The 11,054-nt window shown below is 44.7% G+C and overlaps 1 protein-coding gene across 1 annotated transcript in view; it reads right to left on the reverse strand.

The window, feature by feature from the left end:
• Positions 1-5,709: 5,709 nt before the first annotated feature.
• The window catches only part of galnt9 (polypeptide N-acetylgalactosaminyltransferase 9), a 348,022-nt gene continuing 342,677 nt past the window's right edge, over positions 5,710-11,054 (reverse strand). The window contains exons 8-9 of the mRNA XM_048611757.1: positions 8,570-8,737; positions 5,710-6,099 (exon numbers count right to left, since the gene is read on the reverse strand). Of these exons, the coding sequence (XP_048467714.1) occupies positions 5,953-6,099; positions 8,570-8,737 (315 nt within the window). The 3' untranslated portion in view covers positions 5,710-5,952. The remainder of the gene's footprint in view (positions 6,100-8,569; positions 8,738-11,054) is intronic.

Below are 11,054 nucleotides of genomic sequence, written 5' to 3' on the forward strand. Positions count from 1 at the left end.
CCCTCCCTCAGGGCATTGTGGGTCAACCTACAGCAGGAGGACTGCAGCGGTTCTAGAAGGCAGCTCACCCCCACCTTCTCAAGGGGCAAGTAGGGACGGGTGATAAATGCTGGACCCAGCCAGAGACACCCACATCGAATAAAGAATGAATAAAGAAAATTACCCACATCCCATAAAAGAGTAAACGAAAAAACTGTCTTCCTAAACCACTCACCCAAACCTTTTCGTCACCTAAGGCCATACTATGCCGCCTCTTCGAAAACCTTTGACATTCCTTCCACTCCGTAAACCCTGGGGCAATGGGCTCCTGTATCGTTTGTGTCCTGGTCCTATTGTGGTGCTTAATGGTTTAATTGTTCTGTTTTTGATTACATGTCTGTTTTCTATGGATGTTCACTGAGCTTGATTAATTGAGCCTGGGCGCTGACCCAAGGAGAAATATAAACGAAGCCGTAGAAAGATCCGGAAACCAAAACTCAGGCATGGAGTAGACATCTTGAAGCTGTGTGAATCAAATATGTCACACACATAGGGAGTTATATCATCTCTGTCTAGCTCTGAGGTGTTACTATACAACATGCCTCTCAGTGTCCCCACTGTCTACCCATTCCATGCCTTTCTATAATCTCCGGAGTATCCCAGAATTCTTTTCTTGGTTCCTTCTTCCTCACACTTGGAGAGACTGGAGAAGCTGGGGTTATTCTTCCTACTGCAGAGAAGGTTCAGGGGATTTTAACACAAATCATGAGGAGTAAGTTAGGAGTAAGTCCCACTGACAAGAAGCATTTCCAACTGAAGGAGATACATTTAATAATAAACAAAAGAACAGAGGATTTATTTTATATTCCATGAGTTACAATCTCTAACGAGCTGTCAGAAAGGGCAGTGGAAGCAGATTCAATAGGAACCATTAAGAAGGAATATATGCTTAAATTGGGAAGAAAGTACAGAGTTATGGGGAAAGAACAGGCAAGTGGGTCTAATTGGATAGCTCCTTCAAAGAGCTAATAGTCATGATGGCTTTCCTCTGTGCTGTGAGATTCTCGGGATCTGTGTGTTATCCATCATCTCAAATCATCCTGGTGACTCCTGCGGGTTTGTACAGCTCGGAGCACTCTTGCTAACTCACTCTGATCCCTCTAACAGAAACATCTTCCCTCACCCAGACTGTTTGCACTTGAGTTGGGAGACCCAGAATCAGGGACAATTAATAATAACGTAGTCATGCATGAATCCTTTTGGGAATTCAGTGAACCCAGTCTACCCTGAATGAGGATAGAAAGTGGATTTTGCTGCCTCGGGGAATGATTGGTACAAAGACCGGACAGAGATGGAAGGAGAATCCAGATATAAATGGGGGAGAAAGGGATAGAAGGATATGGTGGGAGCTGGCTCATATAGAACTTAATAACTAGGACAGACCTTTGGGAAGAATGGCCTTAAAAACTATGCAATGAAGTATAATGCTTTTGAAACTACTTCCACCATCTTTTCAAGCAGAACATTCAAGATCATAGAGGAGGCAGTGATGCATTGAAAATGTCACTGGACTGGTAATCAAGAATGCCAGGCTAACGGTCCAAGAACGTAGATTTGAATCTCACCAAAGCAGATGGTAAAAATTTGAATTCAGTTAAGTAACAATTTTGCCTAGTGGTGACCATTGTTGATTGTAATAAAAACCCCATCTGGTTCACCACTTATCCTTTAAGGAAGGAAATCTGTCGTCTTTACCTGGTCTGGCCTACATGTGACTCCAGGGCCACAGCACCTGCCATTTTGGCAATTAAGGATGGACAATAAATGCATCTCATGAAGAAGCAAAAATGAAAGCTCTTCCAGAATCTCAATGAAAAGAAATTTCCTGTCGATATAAAACTACACTTGATATAACTTTTCATCAAGTTTTCAATATGAGCAAATGAAACACTCTTCACTCTCTTGTAACCATCTCGATAAGCAGTCAATGCAATTCCTGTGTGTCCCTTTGGTGGACCTGAACCCTGTGCTGTGCTAATCCAAGGGAGAAACAGTTTGTTCCCAAGGAAACACAAGGCTTTACACATGGTCAGTTCACTTGAAGGGAATAAAGAGTGTGTGTGAGCCCTCAGAACAAAACCATAAAGGTCTCATGATATAGCAGCAGAATTATGCCATTTGGCCCATCGAGTCTGCTCAGCCATGCGATCATGGTTGGTATGTTTCTCAACCCCATTCTCCACCCTTTTCCCTGTAACCCTTGATCCCCTTAGCAATCAAAAATCTATCTATCTCCGTCTTAAATACACTCAATGACTTGGTCTCCATATCCCTCTGCAGCAAAGAGTTTCACAGATTAACCACCCTCTGGTGGTAGAAATTCATCCTCAGCAACAAAGGCTCAGGATCTTAGGTTGAGGATAGAGAATCGTTTGTATGATTTGAGAAAAATAAAACTGTGGATGTGTTTTAACCTCGGTACTGTCATGAGGGCTTTCTGTCAGCTGCTGTATCCTGGAGATTGCAACGAGAAAGAAAATGGAGAAAGGGATCTGAGCTGAGAGAGAGAGAGAGAGAGAGAGGTTATGTGCCTGAAGGAAATGACACTGATGTTACAACAGAAGCGAGTGCTGAGTTAGAAGGTGGAGCATCTTATCAAGACCCTGATAGAAGATCCAAAAAGAAGTGTTGGAGGGTTAAAGGACAGAGACTCTCTCTTTACCTTCCCTTTCTTCACCGTCCTCCTCTCTCAGTGCCTAATGCTGCACTTTGTTTGATATTTTTCACGTGGTGGTAAGGATTTTGCTCTGCCCAAATTGTTCACTTTTATTTTGACTAATTAAGTTATTTGGAAGGCTTTCAAACCATGAGGCAGTCTGACATACTGTTCCTTCGATGCCAGATAAATCAATCAACTGTACAACTGTGAACATGACAAAAAATTGGCTCCATTCTGTTGATGGCTCAGATTTAGGTAGAAAGTGTAATGGAAAATCCACAGGGAGCGCTGATTTCCAATGGAAGGTCATAGAAAACTTAAGAGGATTAACACTAAAGTGTTGGGAGGGTACAGGATCAGGTTAGAATCGACTGATGAAATATTAAGCCCATTGTGAGCAATGTCATGGAGACTGTTCCCTATGGTCACACCGTCTGCCACATCCAGTGGTATTAATAAAAACAGATCCCTGGGTCCAAAAGGTATGGGTTGGAATCCCACTCCAGGGAACAGACCACAAAACCCACGTTTAAGTTCCCAGTGTTCGCACCAGGAGGTGAGGTGGAGGGAAGACCCCTGCTGAATGCGATTCGGTTTTCTCTAAATGAAGCCCCCACCCTCTGTTTAAAGTTGTTTTGAGTCATCACCTGTATTGGGTTTTATCATCTGGCATGTCCTCAGTGTGACATTCCACAAAATCAAGTGTCAGAGCCAGGACAGTAACATTCCCAAGTAAGGTATCCGTGCTTCAGGCAATTCTGAGCTTTTAAACAAAACCCAGAGCCAAACTTCTAAAGAAGACAGATCCGTGCAGAAGGCAAAGTAAAGATTTTGTTTTATTTGCAAGCAAGAAGGCTGGGCTGTTCACCTCTAACTTAAAGGCTTTTACTTACCTCAAGCTGACTTGAATTTTGGAATTTCAGGATTGCATGTTGTGGGAAAGACAGAGAAGACACAGAAGTCTAAGGGGTGCTTGCTGCTGTAGACTGTGCAGTTACATTGCTTCCTTTGCTTCAGGGTTCAGTTGGGTGAAAAATACAGGATGTACCCTTGAGGAGGCAGAATCCTGTGACAGTACAGTGTTTGCTTTACATTCACTGATTGATTAGACTTTGCAAGTCATTTAAGCTGGAAATGCACAGCACTGCACATTATTTCAACTTGTACTTTGGCCTTTCTGGGCTAGAAATGTCTGCAGGAACTTAACATTGGCTTTAACATTGATTCCAATGGGAAACCATGACTCACTTAAAATTGCTTCACTTAAAGTCATGCTTGGCAGGAATGCAATTACAACTTTAAATGAGGACTGACTGTATTGCGGGGAATGGGGGTGTGTGGTGCTTCATGGATGAAACTTTAAACCCGGTCCTCTTTAGTGATGGCGTTCTCAGGCTGCATTCAAAGGAGACGAAGGAAGTTCTCCTCAGTGTCCTGCCTGATAGCTGGGAAGCTGGTGTGGGCTTCATTGGCAACAGACTCTCAACAGAAAGTTGACTTTCCTTCTCATGGGTGTTCATGATCATTTGAGTCAAGGATAAGTTCAGGGATGACCTCTGTTCCGTGGTTGCTACTGTGGCAAAGTCAGACAAGCTAATCATTCTCAACGACTTCAATGGAATAGTTGGGCATTGCATCAGGCATGAAAAGGGGTGATCACAATAAATGAGGTAACAGAAATTGTATCTTCTTGCTGGAGGTGAGCTGTTAACCAACAACGCTGTCATTTGCCTCTTGGGTCACAATGTCTTGGATGAACTCCCATTATTCTGTACATGGGCATCTCATCAACAGTATCATCCTGAGAAAGAATGGTAATATAGCCAAATGTGGGGCTGACTGATGGACCCATCACTGTAATGTTTTAAAGCTAAAACTCAAGATCCATCCCCCTTGACGCCCTCAAAGGCATAACGGTGAAGATGTATCTCAGTGTCTCAAAGCTGACGTGGGCACTCATGAAGAAATCACTTAGCGGAACTTACAGCAAAACCTGCACTGAAGGTGACTGGGTGACCTTCAGGAACATAGTGAATCCACTGGTTGAGGGATCTTGGCCCCAGCTCTCGTAAACATTTGAGTTGTGGAAAGTAGCATCACCTCTGCAAGGTTCTCCTGAATGTCAGGTCGTCACTATCCAAGCATGAAGGTGCCTGAAACACTCACAGCACTGTCCAAGCTCAGAAAGACGTAAAACACTCATTGCATCAGAAATCAGACCAATCTCCACCACACACACACACCACAGAGATCAGAAGGAAATCTATGATGCTGTGAAATCAGCCTGTGGAGCCAGATCTATGGGATTGTCACCAATCCTACCCAAACCCCCAGAGGCAGCCCCATAACTGGACACCTCCACACTAGGCATCCCATAACAGGTGGCTGCCAGGTTCTCAAGGCCGGAGGTCCAATTAGAGGATCCTCAGCAATGGCAGGCCACCAGGAGAGATGTCAGGGCAGGTGAGCACCCCTCTGCAGATCTATTCATGGATGGGGCTACAGTCTGTCATTACCCTGCAGGCCCCACTAATGGGGAACACAGCTCTAGTATTCCCATGGCCATCTTCCAGGAGGCTGTCATGATGGAGTGAGATGGCCTAGCACAGCCTCAAAGTGGAGCCTTTGCTCGACTAATAGACTAGTTATCCACCTCCCGGTTCACAGTTGTCCCAGGGACATGTCCCCTGGGGAATCATGTCAGGAGGTTAACTCAGTACTGTGTCTGCTATCTCCCTGTCCCCCAGCCCAGGACTCCTACCTGTTTACTGGGAAAATATAGCCCATTGTGTGCTAATTTACAAACCTCATGATCTGATGTGTGAGCATTTTTAATAACCTGTTCATCTTTCCAAGACTTGTGTTTACTGATCCCCTTAGTTTCCACTGCTCCTGCCTCCCCTTTTAAAATGGTAGCTTTTAGTCTTGTAACATTTTAACTCTGTTTTAATGTTGTTATTTACAGTTTTCTGTTCCAATATAATAAACCGAAACATGCTTGAGGGGCTGGTTTCCAGTCGAGAAGTTATAAGTGAGAAAAGGCACATCATTATTGTTCATTTAATTCCGTGCAGTAGTCAGTAATTTTCAAATGAGAGTGTCGACTGGAAGTGTCCCTTCATCAAGAATGACTAGGTGATCCCACGCTGTGTACCCCACAACGTCTTGGGGCTGCTTGGTTACACATCACAATGTCACGTGGAAGCAGATATACAAAGATGCACTGGGATGCAGCAAATAAATCCCATCAGCACTCAGTGCTTGACGTGTTTGATCCAGTTTCTGATTATCCACTTTTGCCCAGAGCATTTCTGCAAGGATAATCGCAGGCCAAAGTTAGCATCCTTGGTCATTTCCACCTCCAAGCAACGTCCTGTGTCTCTGTTAATAATCGGCCCATTCTGCAAAAGAAAGTCAATGTGTATTACCAAATCGCACTCTTTATGAACTGTCAACGGCATAGTTTTCTGATTTTATTTTCACTTTGGAGAGAAGAACATAACAAACGTGTGGTACACACACACACACAAACACAGAAAATGCAAGCAGGAGTAGGCCATTCTGCCCTTTGAATATGCTTCACCTTTCAATATGATTGTGGCTCATTATCCAACACAACGGCCTGCTCCAGCTGTTTCCTCACATTCTTTGATCCTTTTCGCTCCAAGTGCTGCGTACAACTCCTTGAAATCATACACGGTTTTAGTCTTCGACACCAGGTCAATAGTCCGATAGGTTTATTTGAAATCACAAGCTTTCATAGCACTGCCCCTTCTTCAGGTGAAGCCTTCGCCTTACAATGGGGCAGCACACCGAAAGCTTATGATTTCAAACAAACCTGTTGAACTATAACTTGATGTCGTGTAACTTCTGACTTTGCCCACCCCAGTCCAACACTGGCACCTCCTTATCATGTTTTGGTCTTGACTGCTTTCTGTGACAGAGAATTCCACAGGCTCCTCACTTTCTGGGTGAAGAAATTTCTCCTCATTTCTGTCCTAAATGGTCTACCCCTTGTCCTAAGAGAGTGACCCCTGATCATTGGTAACATCTTTCCTGCGGCATGGTGGCTCAATGGTTAGCACTGCTCCCTCACAGCGCCTGAGACCTGGGTTCGATTCCACCCTCGGGCAACTGTCTGTGTGGAGTTTACACATTCTCCCTGTGTCTGCATGGGTTTCCTCCGGGTGCTCCGGTTTCCTCCCACAGTCCAAAGATGTGCAGGCTAGGTGGATCGCCCATGGAAAATTGCCTGTAGTGTTGAGGGATGTGTAGATTAGGTGGGTTATAGGGGGATGGATCTGGGCGGGATGTTTCTGAGGGTCGGTGTGAACTTGTTGGGCCAAAAAGCCTGTTTCCACACTGTAGGGACTCTATGATTCTATCCTGTGTAGTCCTGTTGGCATTTCACAGGTTTCTATCAGATCTCACCCCCACCTTCTTCTGAACTCCAGTGAATGTAATCCTAACCAATTGAATCCTTCCTCATCCATCAGTCCCGCCATCCCAGGAATCATTCTGGTAAACCTTTGCTGCTCTCCCTCCATAGAACATCCTTCCTCAGATAGGGAAACTGAAATGACATGACACAACACTACCCACAGAATCAGAAGCGTCCCAACAAAATATCAGTTAAGCTAAAGAATTAAGATATAAAAAGTTATAATTTTAAGGTACAATTTAGTCTAGAAGTTTAGGATTTAGGTGGAGTGTGAACACCAAAGAGAAAGGTTGTTTAGAAGGAATAAATTAGAAGAAGCAAGAGTGAGGATTGAAGTGGATGGGGTGACATTGGGACAAATGATAACAGAAGGTGGCAGATGTGCTGCAGAAGGTAGAGGAAGGATAAAGATGGCCAGAGGTAATTTTCTGAAGATGATGGATGTGTCAACAAAAGGGAGGCTCAAGGTTGTTACAAGGAAAACACTCATCAGATGCTGCATTTTCTCTGCTTTCCTGTAAATTTAAGAATCCCAGACAATAAGTAAAGGTCTGTGGATGAAATTGTATGCCTTTGAAATGTGGACTATAAAACATATGCTGCAAATTCCACAGAGAGACCATAAGACAGTGATGGACCAGGATTCTGCCTGGACTGGAGGATAGGTCTTATGAGGAAAGGTTGAGGGAGCTAGGGCTTCTTTCATTGGAGCGAAGAAGGATGAGAGGTGGCTTGATAGAGGTGTACAAGATGATGAGAGGCATAGATAGAGTGGATAGCCAGAGACTTTTTCCCAGGGCGGAAATGACTATTACGAGGGGGCATAATTTTAAGGTGATTGGAGGAAGGTATAGGGGAGATGTCAGAGGTAGGTTCTTCACACAGAGAGTGGTGGGTGTGTGGAATGCGCTGCCAGCAGTGGTAATGGAGTCAGATACTTTATGGACTTTTAATTGACTCTTGGATAAGCACATGGATAGCAGTAAAATGTAAGGTATGCAGGGTAGTTTGATCTGAGTAGGATAATAGGTCGGCACAACATTGTGGGCCGAAGGGCCTGTACTGTGCTGTACCGTTCTATGTTCTTAAATAGGGGATACTTGCAGGGCTGTGGAGAACGAACGAGGCGGGGTGGGGGAGGAACTTGGTAATTAAATTGGCATGATATGTTTGTGGGGTATTGTCACAACAGCCTGAATATCAAGCTCGATTCCATACTCAGTCACCAGTTGGTCAAACCTAAGTCCTCTATTGATTCTCAATACATCTGGGCAAGTACCTCACTCCCAGACCCATAATAGTCAAGGGCTGAACCCCCTTTCAGTTATCCTTTCCCCTCTGATGAACAGCTCATGTTGATGAATAGTTTCCAATTATTCCATCATTCCTTCTCCTTTGGATCTACCACAGAGCAAACAGAACAACATTACCTGTGTGAAATCCCAGAGTTTCTGGTTTGCTCTGGGCACCTCGTCACATTTTCTGAGACTTGGGGACTTGATTCTTCTGTCGTCGATTAAACATTTGGTGTCGGGTAGGAAATTTGTTGATCCCAGGGGTCCAAGTTGCAGAAGCCCCTCAGTGGTGTAACGGACCAGCTGGGGAAATAAAGAAGTCAGCCAACCGTTAACCTCAACACTGCTGTTAGCTTTGAACATAAACTATCACATAAAGATGCAAATTATTAAGGCCCACTCTGATCACAAGAAGTTGGTGACTCTGGGGGTAATGGCTTTGTGTACGAGCCAGAAGCTGTGGATTTGTGTCCCATTCCAGGGATTTCGACACTGAATCTCGACTGACCCTTCCAGGGCAACACTGACAGGGTGCTGCAATGTCAGAGGCGCTGACTGAGATATTAAACTGAGGCCCCATGTTCTCTCTGGGGTCAATGTACAAGATCCAATGGGCACCATTTAGACAAATGGAGGTGGCGTTCATTCCAATCTCATCATCGATATTTATCCCTCAGCCAAAATTGTTCAAAATAAAACAGGTGACTTGGTCATTACCACAGTGCCGTCCGTGGGATCTTGCTGTGTGAAAATTTTCCGCGGTGTTTCCTGCATTACAACAGTGACCACATCTCAGAAAGCAACTCTTTGGAGGGAAACCCGAGGTGGTGAAAGTCGCTATGGAAATGCACATTCTCTCTTTGTCTCAGCATTGAGAAGGTGTGCAGAGTTCAAGCCCCATAGACTTGGCTGACACTCCAGGGTAGTACCATGGGAAAACTGCACTGCAGTGAGCCGTGAGGTTAAACCCAGACTCCCCCTGCTTGTGAGAGCATAAAGATCGATGGCCTGAGAATAACTGCTTCTGGTGATATCCCTGCAGTTGCTACTTCAAAAAGCTCGCACGGCTGGTTTGTAACATCAACAGCGTGGGTTCAGTTCCCAGGTCGGCTGAGGTTATCCCTCCCCCTGCCTGAGATCTGATGACCCTCAGGTTAAACCACCACCAGTTATCTCTCTCTCTCTAATGAGAGGGTAGGGCTATGGCGACTTTACTTTCATTGAAGGAAATCTGCTGTCCTTACCCACTTAAATGTGACTCCAGAGGCACAGCAATGTGGTTGACTCCTAACTGCTGACTGGGCGATAATTCAATTCAATTCAAAGCTACCGTAAATTTACATCAGTTCCACTTTCCCGCACTAGCCCCATATCCTTTAAGTGCTCATCCAAGTTCTTTTTAAAGGTTGTGAGGTTTCCCACCTCGACCACCCTCCCAAGCAGTACATTCCAGAACCCCACCACCCTCTGGGTGAATTATCTTTTTCCTCAAATCTCCTCTAAACATCCAGCCTTTCACTTTAAAATGATGCCCCTTGTTGCTGACCCTTCAGCCAAGAGAATAGCTGCCTTCTATCCACCATGCCCCACGTCCCTCATAACCTTATAGACCTCCATCAGGTCCAATCTCAAACTTCTCTGCTCCAAAGAAAACAACCAGAGCTTATCCAGCCTCCCTCCATCGCTGAAATGCTCCGTCCCAGGCAACATCCTCACTCAAGTTTGAAGTTTGTCTCCCCTCTTATACTGGATCGCCCCCAGCAATATCATATCTTTGTATCATCTTAAAACATTTTAATTAGATAATGGTCAGCGGAACTCAGACTAATTCACTGTCTGAAACACTTTAAGATATACCAAATGATAAAGTGGTTAAATAAATGCCATTGTTAGTATGGTAAAAGACATCAGTCACTTCAATGTTATGGTCTTGGATCTGTCACTTTTGAGCAGGCTAAGACTAACGCAGTCATCTCTGAGAGAAGCAATTCCCAGTAATTACTTCCACTTCAATAAAATGTCAGCATTCTTAATGAATGCTGGATGTCAAGGACAGGATGAAGTCAGTCTAGTGATGCCCTAAAACACTTCCAGGGATAAATATGGGAGGCAGTAAATCGCCCTGAACTGAGGGAGGAAGTGTTCAAACTGTGAGAGCGAAGCCGCCAAAGGACAGAGGCCTGTGAAGCAGAAAGTGCAGCGAGTGAGATGATAATGGGGTGGGGGGAAGCATCATTTACTAGCTCTATGTTGAAGTCACTGGCCACTATGAAGTTTGCTTTAGTGACTAGACATAAACCTTCCCATCCTTGTCCCATCCCTCCACCAACACCTTTCTCCTTCTATCCATTCCATATTCCATCTTGCGCCTTCTCCTTATTGCCCCACCCTACCCCTCTTCCCAAAACCTTGCTTCCACCAATATTTTCCTTTCACCCCCACCCCCACCTCTCCCCTGCCCCCGCGTCCTTCCCCCTTTTGAGGCTTTACAGTGGAATTGTGGTGAGTCAACCTCAGATAATCCTGAACACCCAGTTGTAGGCCATTGCTGTTAGCAGAACAGGAGATCACATGGAAGGAAGCCTGTGATAAAGTGAAGCTCTGGATTGGTAACAAAAAC

The sequence above is a fragment of the Rhincodon typus genome, chromosome 24 (genome assembly GCF_021869965.1).
Source record: "Rhincodon typus isolate 14 chromosome 24, sRhiTyp1.1, whole genome shotgun sequence".
Taxonomy (NCBI): Eukaryota; Metazoa; Chordata; class Chondrichthyes; order Orectolobiformes; family Rhincodontidae; genus Rhincodon; species Rhincodon typus.